The sequence below is a fragment of the Bos mutus genome, chromosome 14, assembly GCF_027580195.1.
Source record: "Bos mutus isolate GX-2022 chromosome 14, NWIPB_WYAK_1.1, whole genome shotgun sequence".
In the NCBI taxonomy this organism is placed as follows: domain Eukaryota; kingdom Metazoa; phylum Chordata; class Mammalia; order Artiodactyla; family Bovidae; genus Bos; species Bos mutus.
In genome coordinates, this window is record NC_091630.1 from 14,595,959 (window position 1) to 14,623,642 (window position 27,684).

At 39.5% G+C, this 27,684-nt stretch overlaps 1 protein-coding gene across 1 annotated transcript in view; it reads left to right on the top strand.

Moving 5' to 3' along the window:
• The window catches only part of CPQ (carboxypeptidase Q), a 544,096-nt gene that overhangs the window by 95,784 nt on the left and 420,628 nt on the right, over nt 1-27,684 (top strand). The window contains exon 2 of the mRNA XM_070383007.1: nt 18,822-19,287. Coding sequence (XP_070239108.1) covers nt 18,822-19,287 — 466 coding nt within the window. The remainder of the gene's footprint in view (nt 1-18,821; nt 19,288-27,684) is intronic.

Below are 27,684 nucleotides of genomic sequence, written 5' to 3' on the forward strand. Positions count from 1 at the left end.
CAGCCATGAAATTAAAAGACGCTTACTCCTTGGAAGGAAAGTTATGACCAACCTAGACAGCATATTCAAAAGCAGAGACATTACTTTGCCATAAAAGGTCCATCTAGTCAAGGCTATGGTTTTTCCAGTAGTCATGTATGGATGTGAGAGTTGGACTATAAAGAAAGCTGAGGGCCAAAGAATTGATGCTTTTGAACTGTGGTGTTGGAGAAGCCTCTTGAGAGTCCCTTGGACTGCAAGGAGATTCAACCAGTCCATTCTAAAGGAGATCAGTCCTGAGTATTCATTGGAAGGACTGATGTTGAAGCTGAAACTCCAATACTTTGGCCACCTGATGCGAAGAGCTGTCTCATTTGAAAAGACCCTGATGCTGGGAAAGACTGAGGGCAGGAGGAGAAGGAGACAACAGAGGATGAGAGGTTGGATGGCATTACCGACTCAATGGACATGGGTTTGGGTGGACTCCAGGAGTTGGTGATGGACAGGGAGGCCTGGCATGCCGCAATTCATGGGGTCGCAAAGAGTCAGACACGACTGAGGGACTGAACTGAACTGACTGCACTTATGGTGTTAATTAGTATGAATAATGTATTTAATTGTGGATCCCCAAGAAGGCCTGAAAGTATTATAGCAATTAGAAATATAAGGTGAAAGTGAAAGTCGCTCAGTCGTGTCTCTTTGCGACCCCATGGACTATAGAGTCCATGGAATTCTCCAGGCCAGGATACTAGAGTGGGTAGCCTTTCTGTTTGCCAGGGAATCTTCCCAACACAGGGATGGAACCCAGATCTCCCACATAGCAGCTGAGCCACAAGGGAAGCCCAAGAATACTGGAGTGGGTAGCCTATTCCTTCTCCAGCGGATCTTCCCAACCCAGGAATTGACCCGTGGTCTCTTGTGTTGCAGCGGACTCTTTACCAACTGTTGACATCTGTAAATAACAGAAAATCCAGTTAACAGTGGCTGTAACAAATGTAGTTTATTTTTCTCACATAACAGACAGATTGGTGGTGCTGATGTTGGTTTAACTGCTCAGTGATCTCAGGACCAGTACTCTTGGAGTTACCCTTATGGTTACAAAGTAGCTGATGCAGCTCTATTATTATGGCCATTTTTTGTCAACTGCTTCTGTTTGGGTTATCTTTGAGTAGAATTGGATCACAGGGTCTTCTCTGGTTAAAAAGTAAGCAGGATGAGTGTGGAAGAGAATTGTTGAGTTCACTTAAATCACTAGTTCTCTATCCTATTAGATGCAGTGCCTCTTAAAAAAAAAAAAAAAAAAGCAAAACAAGTAATTTATAATGCCTGCTTTATTATCCTGAGTAAAGCATCACAAATCATATGCTTTTGCATCAGATCAGATCAGTTGCTCAGTCGTGTCCGACTCTTTGCGACCCCATGAATCGCAGCGCACCAGGCCTCCCTGTCCATCACCAACTCCCGGAGTTCACTCAGACTCACGTCCATCGAGTCAGTGATGCCATCCAGCCATCTCATCCTCTGTCGTCCCCTTCTCCTCTTGCCCCCAGTCCCTCCCAGCATCAGAGTCTTTTCCAATGAGTCAACTCTTCGCATGAGGTGGCCAAAGTACTGGAGTTTCAGCTTTAGCATCATTCCTTCCAAAGAAATCCCAGGGCTGATCTCCTTCAGAATGGACTGGTTGGATCTCCTTGCAGTCCAAGGGACTCTCAAGAGTCTTCTCCAACACCACAGTTCAAAAGCATCAATTCTTCAGCACTCAGCCTTCTTCACAGTCCAACTCTCACATCCATACACGACCACAGGAAAAACCATAACCTTGACTAGACAAACCTTTGTTGGCAAAGTAATGTCTCTGCTTTTGAATATGCTATCTAGGTTGGTCATAACTTTCCTTCCAAGGAGTAAGCATCTTTCAATTTCATGGTTGCAGTCACCATCTGCAGTGATTTTGGAGCCCAGAAAAATAAAGTCTGACACTGTTTCCACTGTTTCCCCATCTATTTCCCATGAAGTGATGGGACCAGATGCCATGATTTTCGTTTTCTGAATGTTGAGCTTTAAGCCAACTTTTTCACTCTCTTCTTTCACCTTCATCAAGAGGCTTTTTAGTTCCTCTTCACTTTCTGCCATAAGGGTGGTTTTGCATATTTTCAGGTAAATCACTGTGCTATCCTAACTGTAATATAAAGAAGCCATTAAATAAAGGTAATTGATAATAAAGCACTTCAAAACATACATGCCCAGGCATGACTGCACTAGGTGACATAATGACATATTCAGATGCTTACATAGTGAACATGACCGCAGTGAATGCAGATGGGCCCAGGGTTGATGGTGTTTCCAATACCAGGAGTAGTGTTGTCACTGGGGTTTCACCGAAATGATGAACTGCTCTCAGTAAAATCCTGAAAAAAGCACAGTATAGTCCTCCCTTGATATACATGGTGGTTGCTTCTTGAAAAAGTCAGCTTGCATTAAAACTGCACAAAATCCAGTTTTGCATGTATTTGTATGTACAATAGAGTTAGGGTCAAGGTTCAAATAATAGGTTTTCACATTAAAATAAAAATCTGTGTAGAATATAGGAGAGTTCTTAGTAGACAGGATTTCCCTCCACATTGCTGTATGTCTAGTATCCCTGGCCTCTGCCAACTCATTACTAGTAGGACCCCTACATCTTTATGACAACCAAATACTCTCTCCCCTACCCACCACATTTACAAAACATCTTATAAGACTGGTGCCATCCATATTAAGAGCAAAAGGCTTAGATTAATGGGGCTGGACACTTTGCACCCCAAATAAAATCCAGTTTTGTTTAGAAAGAAAAGGGAGGGATGTATATTAAATTAGTAATTAACAGTGTCTACTAACAGTAGGAACTGAGTCTTGCTAATTTTTTTATCTTTTCCAAATTCTTGCACAGCTCCTGGTAGATAGTAAGTTCTCAATGAGTTTTCTTGAAGAACTGAATGAATGATTGGATATAAGCTATGGAAAGCAGTTCAGTTCAGTTCAGTTCAGTCGCTCAGTCGTGTCCGACTCTTTGCAACCCCATGAACCATAGCACACCAGGCCTTCCTGTCCATCACCAACTCCTGGAGTTCACCCAAACCCATGTCCATTGAGTTGGTGATGCCATCCAACCATCTAATACTCTGTCATCCCCTTTTCCTCCTGCCCCCAATCCCTCCCAGCATCAGAGTCTTTTCAAATGAGTCAGCTCTTTGCATCAGGTGGCCAAAGTATTGGAGTTTCAGCTTCAGCATCAGTCCTTCCAATGAACACCCAGGACTGATCTCCTTTAAGATGGACTGGTTGGATCTCCTTGCAGTCCTTGGGACTCTCAGGAGTCTTCTCCAACACCACAGTTCAAAAGCATCAATTCTTTGGCGCTCAGCTTTCTTTATAGTCCAACTCTCACACCCATACAAGACCACTGGAAAAACCATAGCCTTGACTAGATGGACCTTTGTTGGCAAAGTAATGTCTCTGCTTTTGAATATGCTGTCTAGGTTGGTCTTGTTTGAGCTTTGAATTGAATAAAGGAGAGAATCTTCCTTAAGATGGTTAAAAGGCTAATTATTATAAATCTAGGAGCATTAGTGGGAGTCAGAAAGTGAATTTTGATGTGCCAGTTTCTAAACTAGTATTTAGCAATTATGGACATTGTATCTGCTACACATGCTAGGCTGAAGACAAAGAGTTAAATTTATGTCAGTGAATCCTGTTCAGCAATGTAAGTTTAAGGAACATATTTAAGTCTTTATATAAGTAGTATATGCAGTCCTTAGCAGAAAAAGTGACACAATAAAAAAATCAATAAAAATCTCAGTCTCTAAATCTTACTTTTTCTGTCTTTCAGCACATTCTCTTTTCATTGTGTCCTTTTCCACTTCACTTAGTCTATTCATTGTGGCATTTCTAGCATAGCCTGAGACATTTTCAAACAATAATATTTCAGGGAAAAGATTTAGAAATAGAAGCAAGGATTTTGTTTTGTTTCCTCAAAATATAAACCTATTATTAGAGAGAATATAATTCACAGCAGAAGCAAAGTTGGTTTTGTTTAAGTTTCCTTCCAAATTTAAGTAGAAAAGAATGAAAATGACATTTCAATTTTATCTCTTTTTGTGAAAAAGATAATCTGTAACTATGGCTCATGAAGGCAATATATGAAAAGAAAGTCTTTTTTCAAACAGTGCTCCAAAGGTTCCTTTGAATATGTAACTTTCTGAATTCAAAGACATGATACAGCATGAGTGTTTTAAAATAGTTGCTTAAGATTTTGAAGAGTATAGCATTTAATATTTCTACAGTTGGAATTCAAGTAAAGGAACAATGACTTCAAACTTTTGTGTACAAAAATAATATTTTAAAAGTGTGTGTTTTTTCAAGTGTCCTATAATTTGCTCAAGAGTGTGCTAGATTTTTTTTTTTTTCAATCAGGTTATTAGTATTTTAGGGATATTAAATAAAATCTTGAATGTCTTTGTAAATGAATTATTTGACAAACATATGTTTTGTAAGCATGGGTTATTTTTCCCTCTGTGAAAATTCCAAGGAATAACCCACATAAGTAATAAGTAGTGGCTTGATTGGGGATTTTGAGGAACTACATGCTGTCCTTGTCCTGATGTGGAATCTGTGTGGATTCTTTGTGCTAAGGAGCAGGTCGTACTGAAGATCAAAAAGAAAACTATCCTTCCTTCCTTCTTCCATCCCTCCCTCCCTCCACCCCTCCCTCCATCCCTGCCTCCATTCCTTTTCCTACACATGTGGTGGGAACTGTTTATTAAGTCCCCTGTTACAGTGCTTTTTTCACCAGGAAACTCCTCCTAACCGCCCCTCCACTTTGTTTTCACAGAACCTTGTAACCATCTCAGTTATCAGGTTTTCACGTTATCTGTCTCTTTACTATACTTGACGGCTGTTTGAGGGTATGAGTATTATCTTAAACATTTGTGTCTTTGGTGCTTAGTAGGTAAGGTGCTCAGTACATTCCTGTTAAATGGCTGGAGAAATGAAGCTCCGTTTACAATTATAATGGGGAAATGTTTGAGATGAGTAATTCTCAAACATTTGTTTGAGAATTTGTTCCTAAATCTGCGAATTAGGAACAAATTTCTTCAAGTTGTTTTTGATTATTGGCTTTTATTTAGTCTTACTCTGTTTGTATATTTCACTATTTTAATCCTTTATTTCTTGCTAGGAATGTACAAATGTATCAGATTTGTACAAATTGTATATCAGATTTGTACAAATTTTATATAGTCCTTGTGTTTTTAAATTATATATGATATTTTTGTTTTTTCTTGAGTGGAATGTGATATAGAAATATCTTGGTCCATTTTTCTTACCTCCCCAAATATAGACTGTTAGTTGTTATAATTATTTATGCTAGTTATTAGTGAGGACATATCTTAGTTGGGCTAATGTACCTTTCTAAAAACAATAATAATAAAATAAACTATAATATTCTTGTAGTGCTCCATTGGAGAGATATATAATTACGCATTCTAGCCAAGTATTACATTGGTAATTTTCTGATTATGTTACAGAGGAGAACTAGGTTTAGAATCAACTAACATGTATTTAGTGTTTACTTATGTCAAGTATTCTAGGTGATTTCTTGTGTAATGCATTGTTTTGTGCCTTAGATCTTAGAAAATTTTATACTCAGGGAAAAACTGATCCATTGGGAAAAAAAATTTAAATTCCTTTTAAAAATAAGCATTTATTGCATTTGTGGGATTTAAAGAAACAGTGAAGTTAAGGTACTCAGAACAATACTCAAAGATACTGAATTATGTTTTAAAGTAATTATATCATTTTTAATGTCAAAATTTATTTAACTGACCATGTTAAGAAGCATTAAGAATTATTATCAAAATGATGTGTTACCTATTAATTCAGTTGACATATATGCAAAAAGATGTAAAGATGATAGACTCAGGCCCCATTATTTTCTGGACAACCAGGATTGACGAACAGATGATGTTCTGGTGGCCCTCTGATAGGGATGCCATTCATTTTTTTCTGCTTCTGTAGCCATTTCTTGGGGAGAAGGAAATGGCAGCCCACTCCAGTATTCTTGCCTAGAGAATCCTGTGGACAGAGGAGCCTGCTGGGCTGCTGTCTATGGGGTCGCACAGAGTCGGATACAGCTGAAGCGATTTAGCATGCATGCATGCATTGCAGAAGGAAATGGCGACCCACTCCAGAATTCTTGCCTGGAGGATCCCAGGGACAGAGGAGCCTGGTGGGCTGCTGTCTATGGGGTCGCACAGAGTCGGACACTACTGAAGTGACTTAGCAGCAGCAGCCATTTCTTGAGCCTGTCTTCAGATATTATGTCTTTTCTGTAGCTTTTCATGATCCCCTTTGTTCTCTTTGTTCTGGTGCTACTCTATATACATATATTTTATTATGTGTATTTGCTTCTCAGACTGCCTTTAGGTATCCTTCACTGAATTTCTATTATATGTTAATGCATACAATTCCCTATAAGAAAGTGAAAGTGACTCAGTCTTGTCTGACTCTGTGACTGCACGGACTATACCAGTAGAATTCTCCAGGCCAGAATACTGAAGTGAGTAGCCTTTCCTTTCTCCAGGGGATCTTCCCAACACAGGGATCAAACCCAGGTCTCCCTCATTGCAGGTGGATTCTTTACCAGCTGAGCCACAAGGGAAGCTCAAGAATACTGGAGTGGGTAGCCTATCCCTTCTGCAGCAGACCTTCTGACCCAAGAATCTAACCAGGGTCTCCTGCAATGCAGGCAGATTCTTTACCAACTGAGCTATCAGGGAAGCCCTTCCTATAAGAAAATCATTCTTAATCCTTTAGGAAGTATGTGCTAGTTGGACCACTTACCTGGTTGATTGTAGTTGCTGGCTTGTCAGCTGCCTGGGAATTACATCACAGGCCTTGATTAACGTTCTATAAAAGGAGGGTATGGACTAGGGATCCCTAAGTTCACTGGTATCTCTACAGTGTTGTCATAATATGATTCTAATCCATCACTAGAAATGTATTATGAAATCATTAATTAATGTTTGCAGAAGGCTTAGAGAATTTTTTTAATAAGAAGTAGATACTTGTGGTTAGTGCTAATTAATAGATAACTTATGAACCTCTTTTTTTCTTTTCTTATAAATTTCAATCTGGTGAAATGTTTTGATGGTTTAATGAAATTTAACTTTTAACACAAGCATCAGTATAGTACCTGTAGAAATGAAAAAAACCTATGTGTTGACCCTTGAACAAGGAGAGGTATTGGTCCTAGGACCCATGGTGGACCCTGAAATCCCACAGTCAGCCCTCTGGATCCATGGTTCTGCATACACAGATTCAATCAACCCTGGATCTTGTACTACTGTAGTATTTATCAGAAAAAAATCTGCCTATTAGTGGACCTGGGAAGCTCACACCAGATCAACTGTAGTTCAGGGGTCAACTGTAGTTATAATGAAAGAGAAGCAGCAGCAATGTATAGTTTTATAATTTTTCAAAATAATTTTAAATATGATATCAAGTTTTTAATTCCTATAGCTTCTTTGTGAAGGAGGCAAAGACAAGTACTCTCGTACTCTAGGGAGGCTGAGACCTAGGGAGATTAAAGTATTATTAACTCCTTCATAAAAAGTATTGAGTGCTTATGTATGGATATAATGATGAAATGATGAGTAATTTACCCTGCTTGACTTTGAGAGCAGGAGAGACAGATTTATAAATAAATATATTAGTTAATAATACAGTTAATTATGGGCTTTCCTGATGTCTCAGATGGTAAACAATCTGCCTGCAGTGCAGCAAACCCAGATTCAAACCCTGGGTCGGGAAGATCCACTGGAGATGGGAATGGCAACCCACTCCAGTATTCTAGACTGGAGAAATCCATGGACAGAGGAGCCTGGCACGCTACAGTCCATGGAGTCATATCCAAAGAGTTGGATATGCCTGAGCAACTAACACACACACACACACACACAGAGTTAGTTATGGTAGACACACAGAAATGATGCATGTACCTCTGGGGTATTGTTTGGCAAGGCCCCATAGAAGAGGTGATTTTTAATGTATTCTGATTGAAGAGTGAATATAAATATGTGACAGAAAGGGAGCAGGGTGAAGAGAAGGAAGGTGGGGGAGGAGCCAAGATGGCGGAGGAGTAGGACGGTGAGAACACTTTCTCCCCCCACAAATTCATCAAAAGAGCATTTAAACGTCGAGTAAATTCCACAAAACAACTTCTGAATGCCGGCAGAGGACATCAGGCACCCAGAAAAGCAACCCAACTCTTCGAAAGGAGGTAGGAAAAAATATAAAAGACAAAAAAAGAGACAAAAGAGGGAGGGACGGAGTTCCGTCTCGGGAAGGGAGTCTTAAAAAGAGAGAAGTTTCCAAACACCAGGAAACCTTCTCAATGCTGAATCTGTGCCGAGCTTTGGAAGCACAGAGGGCAACATAACAGGGAGAAAAAATAAACAATTAAAACTCGCAGATTGCGAGCCCTACGGTAACTCCCCCAGCGGAGAAGCAGCACAGACGCCTGCACACGCCATTAGCAAGCGGGGGCTGGGCAGGGAGGCGCGGCGCCGGCTGCATCGCTGAGAGTAAGAATCTGGCCTGAATACCCTGAGTGCTATCTGAGCGAAATAATATGGGTTAGCAAACCAGACTGTGGGATATCTACCACGCGAAAAGCCAGCCCCAACCTAAGACACCGCCAGGCCCGCGCACGGAACAAAGGACTGAACAGAGATAGCCGGCTGCAGACCTTCCCCCTCCGGTTACAGGCAGCCAGAGCCGGAAGGGGGAAATCGCAGCCCCAGAGAGACATTATCTATAAAACTGTAAGCAGGCTTCTTTGCTAACTAAAACTTCTTGGGGGTCTGGACGGTCAACATCTGCCTGAGAAGGTGCGCCGGTTTTACACCCAGATAACGGAGTGGCGGGGAGGCGATAAGTCGCAGCATTGGCGTTCGCCAAACACCTCATCACCTGAGCTGCTCGAACCTGGGAAGAGCACAAAACGCAGGCCCAACTGAGTCTGCGCCTCTGAGGACTACCCGAGTGCCTGAACCTGAGCGGCTTGGACCTGGGAGGTACATGCAGCCCAGGGCCGGCCTCGGATTGTTCTCGGCAGAACAACCTAGAGCCCGAGCAGTGTGGGCAGGGAGGCTACACGCACCGTGAGCGGGGGCAGACCCAGTGTGGCTGAGGCACTGCGAGCGCACGCCAGTGTTAATTGTTTGCAGCATCCCTCCCTCCCTCCCCATAGCGCGACTGAACAAATGAGCCTAAAAAAAAAAAAAAAAAAAAAAGTTTCCCCCACCGTCCCCTTTGTGTCAGGGCAGAAACCAGACACTGAAGAGACCAGCAAACAGAAGAAGTTATAACAGAGGGAAACGCCTTGGAAGCTACGGGCAATAGATTAAAACCCCGTGGTTACTACGGACTACATAGGAAGGGGCCTATAGATCTTGAGAAATATGTCGGACCAAGGAACTAGCCAAAAATGAACTGAACCCACCATACAACAAAACCAGAGAAAGTCCTAGATATATTTTTACTATTTTTACGATCATTCTTTCTTTCTTTTTTTTTTTTTTAATTAAAAATTTTTTTAAGTCCTCTATTGTTCCTTTAATTTTCACTTTTATAACCTATTACTTTGAAAAAAAAAAAAAAAAAGACCCTATTTTTTTTCTTCTTCAGCAAACTTCATATATATATATTTTATAATTTTTTGACCTTGTTTTTGTTTTTTTTCTTCTTTTTCTTTAACATTGTATTTTTGAAATTCCAAACTCTACTCTAGTTTTTTAATTTCAGCTTTTTGGTATATGTTATCAATTTTGTACCTACAGGTTTTTTTTTTTATAATTTCTGTGACTTTTTTTTTTCTGTTTCATTCTCTTCTTCTTTTATATAACATTGTATATCTGAAATTCCAAACTCTACTCTAGATTTTTAATTTATGCTTTTTTGTATTTGATATCAAATTGGTACCTGTATTTTCTTTATAATTTTTGCGACATTGTTTTTGTTTGTTTGCTTTCTTTATGTTTCTTCTTCCTTTCTTTTAACATTGTATTTTTGAAATTCCAAACTCTACTCTAGATTTTTAATTTTTGCTTTTTGGTATTAGTTATCAATTTTGTACCTGTATTTTCTTTATAATTTTTGCGACCTTGATTGTTTTCCTTTGTTCGTTTTTTCTCTCTTTCTTTTCCTTCTTCTTTTCTTTAACATCGTATTTTTGAAATTCCAAACTCTACTCTAGATTTTTAATTTTTGCTTTTATGTATTTGTTACCAATTTTGTACCTTTAAGAACCCAATCTTCAGGACCCATTTTTCACTAGGGAGCGAGATTACTGGCTTGACTGCTCTCTCTCCCTTTGGACTCTCCTTTTTCTCCACCAGGTTGCCTGTGTCTCCTCCCTAACCCCTCTCTACTCCACCCAACTTTGTGAGTTTATGTGTGTTCCAGATGGTGGAGAACACTTAGGGAACTGATTACTGGCTGGATCTGTCTCCCTCCTTTTCATTCCCCCCTTTTATCCCTCTGGCCACCTCTGTCTCCTTCCTCCTCCTTCTCTTCTCTGTATAACTCCGTGAACATCTCTGAGTGGTCCAGTTGTGGAGTGCACATAAGGAAGTGACTACTGGCTACCCCACTCTCTCCACTATTGATTCCACCTCATCTCATTTGGGTCACCTCTAACTCCCTCCTCCCTCTTCTCTTCTCCATGTAACACTGTGAACCTCTCTGAGTGACCCTCACTGTAGAGAAACTTTTCATCTTTAACGTAGATGTTTCATCAATGGTGCTGTATATAAGGAGAAGTTTGGAAACTACTGTAAAAACAAGACCGATAACTAGAAGCAGGAGCCTTAAGTCCAAACCCTGACTCCAGGGAACTCCTGACCGCAAGGAACATTAATTGACAGGAGCTCATCAAACGCCTCCATACCGACACTGAAACCAAGCACCACACAAGGGCCAACAAGTTCCAGGGCAAGACATACCAAGCAAATTCTCCAGCAACAAAGGAGCACAGCCCTGAGCCTCAAGATACAAGTTGCCCAAAGTCACCCCAAAACCACAGACATCTCATAACTCATTACTGGACATTTCATTGCACTCCAGAGAGAAGAAATACAGCTCCACCCACCAGAACACTGACACAAGCTTCCCTAACCAGGAAACCTTGACAAGCCACCTGTACAAACCCACACACAGAGAGGAAGAGCCACAATAAAGAGAACTCCACAAACTGCCAGAATATAGAAAGGACACCCCAAAATCAGCAATTTAAACAAGATGAAGAGACAGAGGAATACCCAGCAGATAAAGGAACAGGATAAATGCCCACCAAACCAAACAAAAGAGGAAGAGATAGGGAATCTACCTGATAAAGAATTCCGAATAATGATATTGAAATTGATCCAAAATCTTGAAATTAAAATGGAATCACAGATAAATAGCCTGGAGACAAGGATTGAGAAGATGCAAGAAAGGTTTAACAAGGACCTAGAAGAAATAAAAAAGAGTCAATATATAATGAATAATGCAATAAATGAAATTAAAAACACTCTGGAGGCAACAAATAGTAGAATAACAGAGGCAGAAGATAGGATTAGTGAATTAGAAGATAGAATGGTAGAAATAAATGAATCAGAGAGGATAAAAGAAAAATGAATTAAAAGAAATGAGGACAATCTCAGAGACCTCCAGGACAATATTAAATGCTACAACATTCAATCATAGGGTTCCAAAAGAAGAAGACAAAAGAAAGACCATGAGAGAATACTTGAGGAGATAATAGTTGAAAACTTCCCTAAAATGGGGAAGGAAATTATCACCCAAGTCCAAGAAACCCAGAGAGTCCCAAACAGGATAAACCCAAGTGAGAAACACCCCAAGACACATATTAATCAAATTAACAAAGATCAAACACAAAGAACAAATATTAAAAGCAGCAAGGGAAAAACAACAAATAACACACAAGGGAATTCCCATAAGGATAACAGCTGATCTTTCAATAGAAACTCTTCAAGCCAGGAGGGAATGGCAAGACATACTTAAAATGATGAAAGAAAATAACCTACAGCCCAGATTATTGTACCCAGCAAGGATCTCATTCAAGTATGAAGGAGAAATCAAAAGCTTTTCAGACAAGCAAAAGCTGAGAGAATTCTGCACCACCAAACCAGCTCTCCAACAAATACTAAAGGATATTCTCTAGACAGGAAACACAAAAACAGTGTGTAAGTTCGAACCCAAAACAATAAAGTAAATGGCAACGGGATCATACTTATTAGTAATTACCTTAAACGTAAATGGGTTGAATGCCCCAACCAAAAGACAAAGACTGGCTGAATGGATACAAAAACAAGACCCCTACATATGTTGTCTACAAGAGACCCACCTCAAAACAGGGGACACATACAGACTGAAAGTGAAGGGCTGGAAAAAGATTTTCCATGCAAATTGGGACCCAAAGAAAGCAGGAGTAGCAATACTCATATCAGATAAAATAGACTTTAAAACAAAGGCTGTGAAAAGAGACAAAGAAGGTCACTACATAATGATCAAAGGATCAATCCAAGAAGAAGATATAACAATTATAAATATATATGCACCCAACACGGGAGCACCGCAGTATGTAAGACAAATGCTAACAAGTATGAAAGGAGAAATTAACAATAACACAGTAATAGTGGGAGACTTTAATACCCCACTCACACCTATGGATAGATCAACTAAACAGAAAATTAACAAGGAAACACAAACTTTAAATGATACAATAGACCAGTTAGACCTAATTGATATCTATAGGACATTTCATCCCAAAACAATGAATTTCACCTTTTTCTCAAGTGCACACGGAACCTTCTCCAGGATAGATCACATCCTGGGCCATAAAGCTAGCCTTGGTAAATTCAAAAAAATAGAAATCATTCCAAACATCTTTTCTGACCACAATGCAGTAAGATTAGATCTCAATTACAGGAGAAAAACAATTAAAAATTCCAACATATGGAGGCTGAACAACACGCTGCTGAATAACCAACAAATCACAGAAGAAATCAAAAAAGAAATCAAAATTTGCATAGAAACGAATGAAAATGAAAACACAACAACCCAAAACCTGTGGGACACGGTAAAAGCAGTCCTAAGGGGAAAGTTCATAGCAATACAGGCACACCTCAAGAAACAAGAAAAGAGTCAAATAAATAACCTAACTCTACATCTAAAGCAACTAGAAAAGGAAGAAATGAAGAACCCCAGGGTTAGTAGAAGGAAAGAAATCTTAAAAATTAGAGCAGAAATAAATGCAAAAGAAACAAAAGAGACCATAGCAAAAATCAACAAAACCAAAAGCTGGTTCTTTGAAAGGATAAATAAAATTGACAAACCATTAGCCAGATTCATCAAGAAACAAAGGGAGAAAAATCAAATCAATAAAATTAGAAATGAAAATGGAGAGATCACAACAGACAACACAGAAATACAAAGGATCATAAGAGACTACTATCAACAATTATATGCCAATAAAATGGACAACGTGGAAGAAATGGACAAATTCTTAGAAAAGTACAACTTTCCAAAACTGGACCAGGAAGAAATAGAAAATCTTAACAGACCCATCACAAGCACGGAAATTGAAACTGTAATCAAAAATCTTCCAGCAAACAAAAGCCCAGGTCCAGACGGCTTCACAGCTGAATTCTACCAAAAATTTAGAGAAGAGCTAACACCTATCCTGCTCAAACTCTTCCAGAAAATTGCAGAGGAAGGTAAACTTCCAAACTCATTCTATGAGGCCACCATCACCCTAATACCAAAATCTGACAAAGATCCCCCCAAAAAAGAAAACTACAGGCCAATATCACTGATGAACATAGATACAAAAATCCTTAACAAAATTCTAGCAATCAGAATCCAACAACACATCAAAAAGATCATACACCATGACCAAGTGGGCTTTATCCCAGGGATGCAAGGATTCTTCAATATCCGCAAATCAATCAATGTAATACACCACATTAACAAATTGAAAAATAAAAACCATATGATTATCTCAATAGATGCAGAGAAAGCCTTTGACAAAATTCAACACCCATTTATGATAAAAACTCTCCAGAAAGCAGGAATAGAAGGAACATACCTCAACATAATAAAAGCTATATATGACAAACCCACAGCAAACATTATCCTCAATGGTGAAAAAATTGAAAGCATTTCCTCTAAAGTCAGGAACAAGACAAGGGTGCCCACTTTCATCATTACTATTCAACATAGTTTTGGAAGTTTTGGCCACAGCAATCAGAGCAGAAAAAGAAATAAAAGGAATCCAAATTGAAAAGAAGAAGTAAAACTCTCACTATTTGCAGATGACATGATCCTCTACATAGAAAACCCTAAAGACTCCACCAGAAAATTACTAGAACTAATCAATGACTATAGTAAAGTTGCAGGATATAAAATCAACACACAGAAATCCCTTGCATTCCTATACACTAATAATGAGAAAACAGAGAAATTAAGGAAACAATTCCATTCACCATTGCAACGGAAAGAATAAAATACTTAGGAATATATCTACCTAAAGAAACTAAAGACCTATATATAGAAAACTATAAAACACTGGTGAAAGAAATCAAAGAGGACACTAATAGATGGAGAAATATACCATGTTCGTGGATTGGAAGAATCAATATAGTGAAAATGAGTATACTACCCGAAGCAATTTATAGATTCAATGCAATCCCTATCAAGCTACCAACAGTATTCTTCACAGAGCTAGAACAAATAATTTCACAATTTGTATGGAAATACAAAAAACCTTGAATAGCCAAAGCGATCTTGAGAAAGAAGAATGGAACTGGAGGAATCAACCTACCTGACTTCAGGCTCTACTACAAAGCCACAGTTATCAAGACAGTATGGTACTGGCACAAAGACAGAAATATAGATCAATGGAACAAACTAGAAAGCCCAGAGATAAATCCACGCACATATGGACACCTTATCTTTGACAAAGGAGGCAAGAATATACAATGGATTAAAGACAATCTCTTTAACAAGTGGTGCTGGGAAAACTGGTCAACCACTTGTAAAAGAATGAAACTAGAACACTTTCTAACACCATACACAAAAATAAACTCAAAATGGATTAAAGATCTAAACATAAGACCAGAAACTATAAAACTCCTAGAGGAGAACATAGGCAAAACACTCTCTGACATACATCACAGCAGGATCTCTATGACCCACCTCCCAGAATATCGGAAATAAAAGCAAAAATAAACAAATGGGACCTAATTGATCTTAAAAGCTTCTGCACATCAAAGGAAACTATCAGCAAGGTGAAAAGACAGCCTTCAGAATGGAGAAAATAATAGCAAATGAAGCAACTGACAAACAACTAATCTCAAAAAATATACAAGCAACTCCTACAGCTCAACTCCAGAAAAATAAATGACCCAATCAAAAAATGGGCCAAAGAACTAAATAGACATTTCTCCAAAGAAGACATACAGATGGCTAACAAACACATGAAAAGATGCTCAACATCACTCATTATCAGAGAAATGCAAATCAAGACCACTATGAGGTACCATTTCACACCAGTCAGAATGGCTGCGATCCAAAAGTCTACAAATAATAAATGTTGGAGAGGGTGTGGAGAAAAGGGAACCCTCTTACACTGTTGGTGGGAATGCAAACTAGTACAGCCACTATGGAGAACAGTGTGGAGATTCCTTAAAAAACTGGAAATAGAACTGCCTTATGATCCAGCAATCCCACTGCTGGGCATACACACTGAGGAAACCAGAAGGGAAAGAGACACGTGTACCCCAATGTTCATCGCAGCACTATTTATAATAGCCAGAACATGGAAGCAACCTAAATGCCCATCAGCAGATGAATGGATAAGAAAGCAGTGGTACATATACACAATGGAGTATTACTCAGCCATTAAAAAGAATTCATTTGAATCAGTTCTAATGAGGTGGATGAAACTGGAGCCTATTATACAGAGTGAAGTAAGCCAGAAGGAAAAACACCAATACAGTATACTAACGCATATATATGGAATTTAGAAAGATGATAACAATAACCCTGTGTATGAGACAGCAAAAGAGACACTGATGTATGGAACAGTCTTATGGACTCTGTGGGAGAGGGAGAGGGTGGGAAGATTTGGGAGAATCGCATTGAAACATGTAAAATATCATGTATGAAACGAGATGCCACTCCAGGTTTGATACACAATACTTGATGCATGGGGCTAGTGCACTGGGACGACCCAGAGGGATGGTATGGGGAGGGAGGAGGGAGGAGGGTACAGGATGGGGAGCATATGTATACCTGTGATGGATTCATTTTGATATTTGGCAAAACTAATACAATTATGTAAAGTTTAAAAATAAAATTAAAAAAAAAAAAGAGAGAGAAGGAAGGTCCTTGCAATAAAAGGGAATAAACGTAAGTAGAGTCCCAGAGTTATGAAAGAACCTGGATATTTGAAGAACAGGGTCCACTTCAGTGTAGGTAGAATATTGCTAATTATAAATATAAATGTTATATAAGGTAAAAATTTCTAATAGCCATATTAAAAAGTAAAAAGAAATAGGTGAGATTAGTAATAATATATTTAATCCAGTATATCTGAAATATTTATGTTGTTTGCTCATACTTAAGTATGAAGTAGTTGATTTTAAAGATCAAATCAGGTATATGTTTTACATGTACAAAACATCTCAGTTTGGACTAGCCACACTTTAGGTGCTCAATTTCTCAAAGCTTAGGGGTGTACATGTGTCGGTGCATGTGAGAGAGAGAGAGGGAGAGAGAAGAAATGAGAATGAGAGTGAAACGTGTGCACTCTAGAGGGGCAGGTGGAGAGATGAGCTTGAGGTGGTTGTTGGAACCATATTTTGAGAGGCCTTGTATGCTGTCTGTCTGAATTTGGAATTTATTCTTATAGTAGTTTATGACTATGCTTCTCAAAATATCTGTCATGAAGGACCAGATTCTTAAATTTAGAATTTGTTTCAGACTGATACTTTTGCAAAATATAATAGTGAATTAGAAAAATAAAATGAGTTATACAAAGGAAAGTACGATTTTTTAGTTACTAGATTTGACAAATACACCGTTGTTCTGTCAATTGTCTATAAAGGTGTCTGGGCTAGTGCTATTCAGTGGAACTTCCTATGATGATAGAATGTTCTCGCTGTGCTGCCCAATGCAACATCCACTAGTCACATGTGGGTACTGAGCATTTGAAATGCAGCTAGTGTGACTGAGAAGCTGATTATTTAATTTAATTTAAATTGTAATCACCTCATTAGACTATTAGCTACTGTGTTGCACAGCACTAAGTGTGTTTACTCTATTTTCGGTTGTGCTCGGTCTTTGTTGCCGCTCTCTGACTTTCTCTAGCGGTGCCCAGGCTTCTCACTGGGGTGGCTTCTCTTGTTGAGGAGCACAGGGTTGAGGGTGCTTGGGCCTTAGTAGTTTCAGCATGTGGGCTCAGTACTTGCAGCTGGCGGCTCCAGAGCACGGGCTTAGTAGTTGTGGAGTAGTCGTGGTTCATGGGCTTAGTTCCCCCGCAGCACATGGGATGTGCCCCGACCAGGGATAGAACCCGTGCCCCCTGCATTTCAAGGTGGATCCTTCATCACTGGGCCACCAGGGAAGCCCTGAATATGTTTATTCTTAATCTTTGTATTTATATTTTGTGGAAAAACAGCTGTGGACTGGCATTGGTCCACAAACCATACTTTGAGTAGCACTGTTTACATCATGGTCTCTAGAGCTAGAAAGTCTTTGTGTGTCTTTGGAAAGTTACTTAATCTCTCACTATCTCAGAATCCTCAATTCTAATATGAAGGTAATAATAAGAAACTGTCTCATAGAGTTGTGAGGATTAAAGGATTGGAGGGGATAGGGTTAGGGAGAGGATCAAGAAAAGGTAACATGTGAAAGGGCCTCAAAGGATGAGTTCCAATAGGCCTTTCAGGCAGAGGGAACTCTGAAATGGATTTGGGTCATATTCTGTTTAGAAGAAGGGCTTTCCAGGTGGCATTAGTGGTAAAGAATCTGCCTGCCAATGCAGGAGATGCAAGAGATGTGGGTTTGATCCCTGGGTCAGAAAAGATCCCCCGGAGAAGCCAATGGCAACCCACTCCAATCCCATAGACAGAGGAGCCTTGGGGGGCTACAGTCCATGGGGTTGCAAAGAGCTGGACACAACTGAGCACTACTACTGTTCAGAAAAAGGGGTAGCAGATAACACTGCCCTAGCCCTATCACTGGGCTTCCCTGGTGGCTCAGTCGGTAAAGAATTTGCCTGCGATGCAGGAGACCTGGGTTGGGAAGATCCCCTGGAGGAGGGCGTGGCAACCAACTCCAGTATTCTTGCCTGGAGAATCCCATGGACAGAGGAGCCTGCCAAGCTGCAGTTCATGGGGTCACAAAGAGTCGGACATGATTAAGCACAGCACAGCACATTCCTATCACTGTTACCACTATTTCTTCCTCTCTTTCCTAGTTATCTTCCTATTATAATCTTTTGGCAGATTTTAAACTGATTTCTAGGTAATATGTGATTTGTGGTTTTAATAAATGCTAAGCTATCAATAAGGACAACTGCTGTCTCTTTCCTTCATTCCTGGGAGTTATGAATTTGATGGAAACTGGGTACCAGTTGATAAGGGTACCAGTTTTTCCTATTTAAAAAGCAGTCCCTGGGTTATGGGCAGGTAGTTGTGAGATTCTTTTCTCCTAACACACATTTCTTCCTTACACAGATGATTTTAGGAAGAAAACTGACTGGAAAAACAATGAAGTTCCTTCTCTTCATGTTTGTCGGTGTTGTTCACCTTTTACCCCTGGCCTCTGGGAAAGCTATATATGGGAATGGCCCCTCTCAGAGGACTTTTCAAGAAATCAAAGAAGAAATAGCCCACTATGGAGATGTTGCTAAATCAATCATCAACCTTACTGTTTATGGTAAAGCCCAGAACAGATCCTATGAGCGGCTGGCACTTCTGGTTGATACTGTTGGGCCCAGACTAAGTGGCTCCAAGAACCTAGAAAGAGCCATCGAGATCATGCAGCAAAACCTGAAGGGAGATGGCTTGGAGAACGTCCACCTGGAGCCTGTCAAAATACCCCACTGGGAGAGGGGAGAGGAATCTGCTGTGATGCTGGAGCCGAGGATTCACAAGATGGCTATTTTGGGTCTTGGCAGCAGCATTGGAACGCCCCCAGAAGGTATGGTTTGCTTTTTCAAGTCAATTTGCTGTGTTCATTATAAAACTAATGCCATGTGACATAACTGATTATAGTGTGCATGGTTCACATTATAATTGGGTGATAAAAAGAAAGAATCATTTTCCATTTCATTGGCTTCATGAGTGCTTTACTCATACTCTTTTTTCTCCCCTTCCCTTTTCTCCCTCTCTTTTCTGAAAGTGTCACTTTTTAAAATGAAGCATCTACTATTGGTCCATGATACTTATGAACTGAATCACTTAATAATTTCTATCTAGTATAACATTAGTATCATTTTGTAGAGAATGCAATATATATAAATAGGTCACAAAGTTATGATTTCTTTCAAGTGGCCTCAATGAACAGAACTTCTTAAAATTAATGAAATAGGGGACAGAGTCTTGCACATTGAATTGATTTCAAGTAGTTATTTTAACAGAACCCAAGGCCTCTAATGTAAAGAGTTGTCTAGGATGGAGTTCTGTCTTTACTCAGCAGCACTCTGGCTCAGCTTCATCAGACAATATAAATGCTTAGATCAGGAATGTATAAGCAGCCAACAGTGAGCCACTGATCAGTAATGGATTGTTCATGGACTATGCATGTATTCATGGACAGTTTTCCTATGGCAAAGTAACTATAGTAGAGTTGGTGCACCAACCCTCCACACAGTTAAAAATCTGCATAGAACTTATAGTCATCCCTCCATATATGCTTTGGTTCTTCTGTATCCATGAGTTTCTGCATCTGCATATTCAACCAGCTACAGATCATGTAGTACTGTTGTATTTACTATTGAAAAAAAATCTATGTGTAAGTGGACCTGTGCAGTTAAAACCTGTGTTGTTCAAGGGTTAACTGTAGTTGATAAAAAAAAAAAAAGTTGAGCTTTTCTAAAAACTTTTGACCTTCTCTAATGCCAAGAGAAACATCCAGTAGAGAAGCAGATGGTCAGCTTTTAAAAAGCATCTTCATGGTAATGATAACCCTGTATGCAAGATAGCAAAAGAGACACAGATGTATAGAACAGTCTTTCGGACTCTGTGGGAGAGGGCGAGGTGGGATGATTTCGGAGAATGGCATTGAAACATGTATAATATCATATGTGAAACAAATCACCAGTCCAGGTATGCATGATACAGGATGCTCAGGGCTGGTGTACTGGGATGACCCAGAGGGATGGTACGGGGAGGGAGGAGGGAGGGGGTCAGGATGGGGAACATGTGTACACCCGTGGCAGATTCATGTTGATGTATGGCAAAACCAATACAATATTGTAAAGTAATTAGCCTCCAATTAAAATAAATAAAATAAATTTTAAAAAAAAAAGCATCTTCATTGAGGTATCAGGACTTCCCTGGTGGTTCAGTGGTTAAGACCCCCCATTTCTACTGCAGAGAGCACAGGTTTGATCCCTGGATGGGAAGTTAAGGTTCTGCATGCCACTGGGCACAGCCAAAAAAAAAAATCTTTATTGAGATATAATTCCCATATCATAATGACTCACCCATTTACACTTTAGTGGTTTTTAATGTTCACAGAACTAGCACAATCTTAACTGAAGAACATTTCATCACCCCCTGAAGAAACTTTATACTCATCAGCAGTCATGCTTCATCCCTTTCCTACCTAAGCCCCAGGCAACCACTAATTTATTTCCTGTCTTTATGGATTTGCCTTTTTTGGATAATTCACATGAATGAAGTAATACACTAGTATTTTCTTTTGTGACTGAAATTTTTCACATAGCATGTATTTGAGGTTTATCCACGTTGTAGCATGTTCAATACTTAATTCATTTTTATTATTGAAAAATTTTCCATTTTATAGATATACTGTATTTTATTTATCCATAGATCAACTGATGAACAACTTTTTCCCACCTTTCAGCTATTAAGAATAATGCTATAAACATTCATGTGTAAGTTTTTTGTATGTACTTTATTTCTCTTGAGTATATACCAAAGAGTGAAATTGCTTGTGTATGTGATAACTCTTTGTTTAACTTTCAGAGGAATTGCCAAGCTGTTTTCCAAATTGACCACACCATTTTACATTTTCACTCATGTGTTCTAATTTTTATACATATGTGTCAGAACTTGTTTTCTGCCTTTTTGGTTACAGCTGTTCTAGTGGGTATGAAGTGATGTTCATTGTGGTTTCCGTTTGCACTTCTCTAATGGCTAATGATTTTGGGCACCTTTCCATGTTCTTGTTTGCCATTTGTGCATCTTTTTCAGAGAAATATTTATTTGAAACCTTTGTCCAGTTTTTTTAAGTTGTTTATTTATTATTGACTGTACTGGGTTTTGTACTGTGTGTGGGCTTTCTTTAGTTGCAGCGAGTGGGAGCTACTCTCTGGTTGCAGAGCATCGGCATCTCATTGCAGTGGCTTCTCTTATTACACAGCATGGGCTCTAGGCACGTGGGCTCAGTAGTTGTGGCCACAGGCTTAGTTGCTCTTTGGCGTGTGGAATCTTCCTGGGTCAGGGATTGAACCTGTGTCCCCTGCATTGGCAGGTGTATTCTCAACCCCTGGGCCACCAGGGGAATCACTTTGCCCAGTTTTTAATTGTGCTAGTTGAATTTTTATTATTGAATTGCATAAGCTCTTCATGTATTCTGGATGCAAGTCTCTTATCAGTGTGATTTACTAATGTTCTTTCTCATTCTATGGATTGTTTTTGTGTTTTGTTTTTTTTTTAAACTTTCTTGATGGTAGTATTTCCTGCAGAAATGTCTTTAATTCTGAATTAGCACAGTTCCTCTAATTGTTTTCTGTTGATTGTACTTTTACTGTTATATTTAAGAAACCATTGCCGAAACCAGGTCACAAAGATTTATTCCTGTTTTATTCTTATTTTTATTTATTCTTCTAAGAGTTCTATAACTTTTGCTTTTACATTTAGGTTTGTGAGTTAATTTTAGATGTGAGGTAGGAATCCAACTTTGTTCTTTTGCTGTGGTTATTCATTTGTCTTAGCATTACCTGTTGAAAAGACTACTTTTTCCCCATTGAATTGGATACATTTCATTTATTGATTTTCAGATGTTAAACCAACCTTACATTCCTGGGATAAATCCCACTTGGTGATGGTGTAGGAGGCCTGGTGTGCCGCAGTCCATGGGGTCTCAAAGAGTTGGACGTGACTGAGCGACTAAACAACAGTTCATTACCCTGCTGTGTCCAAAGTCTGTTCTCTAGGTCTGTGTCTCTATTCCTGCCCTGAAAATTCATCGGATCCTTTTTTTAGTTTATTTATTTTTAATTGAAGGATAATTCCAGCACGAGCTGGAATCAAGATTGCCAGGAGAAACATCAATGACCTCAGATATGCAGATGACACCACCCTTATGGCAGAAGCCTCTTGATGAAAGTGAAAGAGGAGAGTGAAAAAGTTGGCTTAAAGCTCAACATTCAGAAAATGAAGATCATGGCATCTGGCCCCATCACTTCATGGGAAATAGATGGGAAAACAGTGGAAACAGTGTCAGACTTTATTTTTTTAGGCTCCAAAATCACTGCAGATGGTGATTGCAGCCATGAAATTAAAAGACGCTTACTCCTTGGAAGGAAAGTTATGACCAACCTAGACAGCATATTCAAAAGCAGAGATATTACTTTGCCAACAAAGATCCATCTAGTCAAGGCTATGGTTTTTCCAGTGGTCATGTATGGATGTGAGAGTTGGACTGTGAAGAAGGCTGAGCGCCAAAGAATTGATGCGTTTGAACTGTGGTGTTGGAGAAGACTCTTGAGAGTCCCTTGGACTGCAAGGAGATCCAACCAGTCCATTCTAAAGGAGATTAGTCCTGGATGTTCTTTGGAAGGACTGATGCTAAAGCTGAAACTCCAATACTTTGGCCACCTGATGCTAAGAGTTGACTCATTGGAAAAGACTGATGCTGGGAGGGACTGGGGGCAGGAGGAGAAGGGGATGACAGAGGATGAGATGGCTGGATGGCATCACTGACTCGATGGACATGAGTCTGAGTGAACTCCGGGAGTTGGTGATGGACAGGGAGGCCTGGAGTGCTGCGATTCATGGGGTCGCAAAGAGTCGGACACGACTGAACGACTGATCTGATCTGATCTGATAGTCCATTAAGTGGGTAGTATCAGTATGTCTAAAAAATGTGCATGCCTTAATTAAAAAATAATGCTGTTGGAAGTGGCACCAGTGGACTTGCTCAACACAGGATTGCCATAAGCCTTCAGTTTGTTAAAAAGAAAAATGCAGTATATGAGAAGGACAATAAAATGAGCTATGCTTCTATGTGACAAGTCATTTTGCTATTACTGATTTCAAGATTTTTATCTTTGTTTCCAGTTTTCAGTGTTTTGATTTTGATGTATCTAGGTGAGAAACTCTTTCCTTTTATCTTGATTAGAGGTTGTGGAACTTCATTTATAGATTAATATTTTTCATCAATTTGGGTAATTTTCAACTTTTTTTTTCCTATACATATATTTTCTACCCTCTCTTTGCTCTTTTCTCCTTCTGGTACTTCGGTTATGAGTATGTTGGTGCACTTAATGATGTCCCACACTTCTCTGAGGCTCTGCCTATTTTCTTCCTCTCTTTCCCCCCTCTCTCCTTTCTTCAGATTGCATAATCTGTATCAATCTATCATTAAATTCATTAGTTCTTTCTTCTGATAGCTTAAATATACTACTGAGTCCCTCTACTGAATTTTTCTTTTCAGTTATTTTACTTTTTTTTCCTCTTTTTTAAAAAATTTATTTATTTTAATTAGAGACTAATTACTTTACAATATTGTACTGGTTTTGCCATTCAACTCCACAATTAACTTTTGGCCTTTTTTCTCATTTTTGTCTTTTGATTGGTATTCTCCATTTGATGAAACATTGTCGTCATACCTTCTTTTAATTCTTTAGTTCCTTGAGCATGTTTATAATAGCTGCTTTGAAGTCTATGTCCGTGACAACTAACCCCCTCCAGGCAGTTTCTCTTGCCTGCTTTTTTGTGTGTGTATTGGTCACACTTGCCTACTTCTTTTCATGTCCCATTTATTTTTGTTGTTGTTTAAAACTGATTTTAAATAATGCATTTTAGCAATTCTGAATACTGATTCTTGCTCCTTCTCCATTGCCACTGGAGGTTGATGTTGTTTTTATTGTTTTGTCCTTTATTTGCATAATGAGTTAGTTTTACTAACTTTGTGAAGTCTCTTTCTCCCGAAGTGTACAGATTCAGATGTCCCTATTCACACTGCTTTTATTTCCCTTTAGTCTGGCTCTCTAGGTGTCATCCTGAGGTCTGTACAAGCCACTTACTGGTCAAAGGTTGTGCTTAGGTCCCCTTAGCCAGTTATATTTTTACCCCTTATTGTTGGATATTTATGTTGTTTAAGGGCTGTTATTAAAACTAATGAATTATGTTTTTGCCCCGGGTTCAGTCAGGGCCTAGTAGCTTGAACATCTCTTCTCCAATCAGTCTTGAGAGGTCACAGCCTTGGACATGCACATAGCGTTCCAGCTTGTGAGGATGCATATGATTTTAATATTAAGCCCAGTTTAATAGTATTTTCCACTGTGTCAGAATAGCTTATTTTACAGTCAGTATTTGGTTAGAGGTTGCACTTAAGCCTCTTGTGCCAGTAGGGCCTCTGCCCTTTGTTGAGGGATCTGTGTGCAGCTTGGAAAATGTTTTCAATCTGACCCATGTCCAGTTTCAATTGTTTCTAAGTAGGAACATGTGCATATAGCCTTCCCAAACCCAGGGTTTGTTGTGATCCAGGGAGGGCTTTTCTTGGTTGTTATTTCTCCTTCTGTTTTTTGTTGTTGTTGTTGTTGCTGTTTTTTCTGATTGTTCTTCCATTTAGCTTATTGCTAGCAGTATCATGAAACTCCCAGTATCATGAAGTATCAGTATCTCCCAAGCTCTCCATCATTTGCAACAACATCCTCAGGTATGGAATTCTCTGTTTTCTGTTCCAAATAAAATCACCACCCTGGTTAAGAACCTTGTTCCTGGTTAAGAACTTCATCCACCTGGCTTACCTCTTCCCTGGGAGTTCCCAGGAGCTCAGCACAGTGATAGTGGCCTGCTTCCCTAGAGTGACATCCCTGGCAGGTGCTAGAAGGGAAGAGTGGTAGCTACTGGTCTTTTCAGCTTGCCTGTCCCACCGTGGGACCTCTGCCTATGAACAAGCTAAGATGTTCAGGTCAGGTTCCAGTCCTCTCATGGCTATACTTGGTGTAGTGTTTCCATCAGACAAGTAGAGGCTGGGTAGAGAAATGGGGTGAAGTGACCATAATAGAGTTTCTATAACATGGAACTGGGGATGGGAGAAGGAATCAGATCATTGCCAAAAGCTACAGACTCATAATTCTAACTTAGATTTATTAATAGAGTGTTTTCTTGAATGAGTGTTGCTCTACTTGCTATATGCCCTTAGGACAATGTTGAGAGACTTTAAGTGATTTTTTAAAAATATTTTTTCCCAGTTAAATGTTTCATAGGGAAGAAGATCTGCCAAGTTTCTCACTCCAGCATTCTGGATATACCACTGGGATGGCTAGTTGTGATCTCTCTGAGGCTGTATGAATAATTGGAAGAGTCCTCTAAGGTTTTAGAGAGCCCTCCACTTGGGTTCTATATTGTAAACTAGGAGTTTGCCTAATTGCCTTCTGTTACTGCTCATCTGTGTTAGACACTGGGGTGTGTGTGTGTGTGTGTGTGTGTACCTATATATTTCCTTTTTAACCCTCTTAACTGTCTTTAAAGGTCTACAGGTTTTTGTTTGTTTTGTTTTCAACAAATGAGAAAAGCAGACTGCAGAAGATTAGACAATTTGCCCAGGGTTACACAACTAGTGAGAGGCCAAGTTCAGGCGTGAACAAGTGTCAAATTCCAGAGTTTGTGCTTTTAGTCATTAGACTATATTGCCTCACATACAAATAACTTAATGTTATTTTCACTTCTAAGATTTCCTTTTTTATCCATTTGACTGAAGCTGATCTGTCTCAAGAGTTGCTGGTACCTGTACTGTGATGATACCCGTGTCTGTACCTTATTTTGAACATTTTTTCTCATTTCCCTTTCTTTTCTATCCTTATTTCTTGTATTTGTAGATGGGCCTGCTCTTCCCTGGCTCCCTGCCTGGGAAAACTAAGCCAAGTTACTGATTTCCACTGGGGCCTTAAAAACCCAAGGGGAAGTGAATTTTACTCATTGGAGTCTACTGTGGTGTTCTAAGACTCACTTTCACCCCATTCCCTCTTCCATGGAGCTCAAGGTACATAAGCAATTCTCTGGCAACTGGGCTATTTTAAGCTCTGAGAAGACTGGAGAGTTAGGCTGGATCAGGTGTAATTCCCACAGGAGATAGGGTAAGGTCTGCATAAAAGGACCTCTAGGTACAGGTATTATGGTGCAGAGCTCATCTCCCTGGAAACCCATGCTGTATCCTTGGTTTAGCCACCTAGTTGTGTGACCTTGGCCCAGTCATTTAATCTCTATGGCCTTAATTTTGTCACTTATAAAATGAAAAATGGCTGACATATAATTCTATAACATCTCTCTAGATTAGAAAGGTTGTTGTTTTTCCTGAGAATCCACAAGGGATGGGTGAAGATGATCAGAATATTAAAAGAGAAGTATTCTAGGCACATGCTATGGAGCAGATTCCTTATGTAACTGGAGCTAATATTTTTAAGCTTTCCATTTATAGACTTGAGTATTATAGTGTATATTAATTTGTGTGTCCGGGTTAAGACTGATAGCTACCTGTGGAAAACTGGAGGAAGACTTTCTACTTGCATTTCTGAGAACTACTGGTTGTCTTGCAAACCCACAAATTGAGCATCCTGTCTCTCCAGTGTTTCTCATCTTCATTAATACCATTGCCAACCACCCAGGTGCTCAGGCTCAGAGCCTCAAAATTTTGCTAATATTGGATTTGGTATCTTACCTTCATGTTTTTGTCACCTGCCAGTTTAGTTCAGTTCAGTCGCTCAGTTGTGTCCAACTCTGCGACCCCATGAACTGCAGCACGCCAGGCCTCCCTGTCCATCACTAACTCCCAGAGTTTACACAAACTCAAGTCCATCAAGTTGGTGATGCCATCCAACCATCTCATCCTCTGTTGTCCCCTTCTCCTCCCACCTTCAATCTTTCCCAGCATCAGGGTCTTTTCAAATGAGTCAGTTCTTCACAACAGGTGGCCAAAGTATTGGAGTTTCAGCTTCAGCATCAGTCCTTCCAATGAATATTCAGGACTGGTTTCCTTTAGGATTGACTGGTTGGAACTCCTTGCAGTCCAAGAGACTCTCAAGAGTCTTTTCCAACACTGTAGTCCAAAAGCATCAATTCTTTGGCACTCAGCCTTCTTTATAGTCCAACTCTCATATCCATACATGGCTAATGGAAA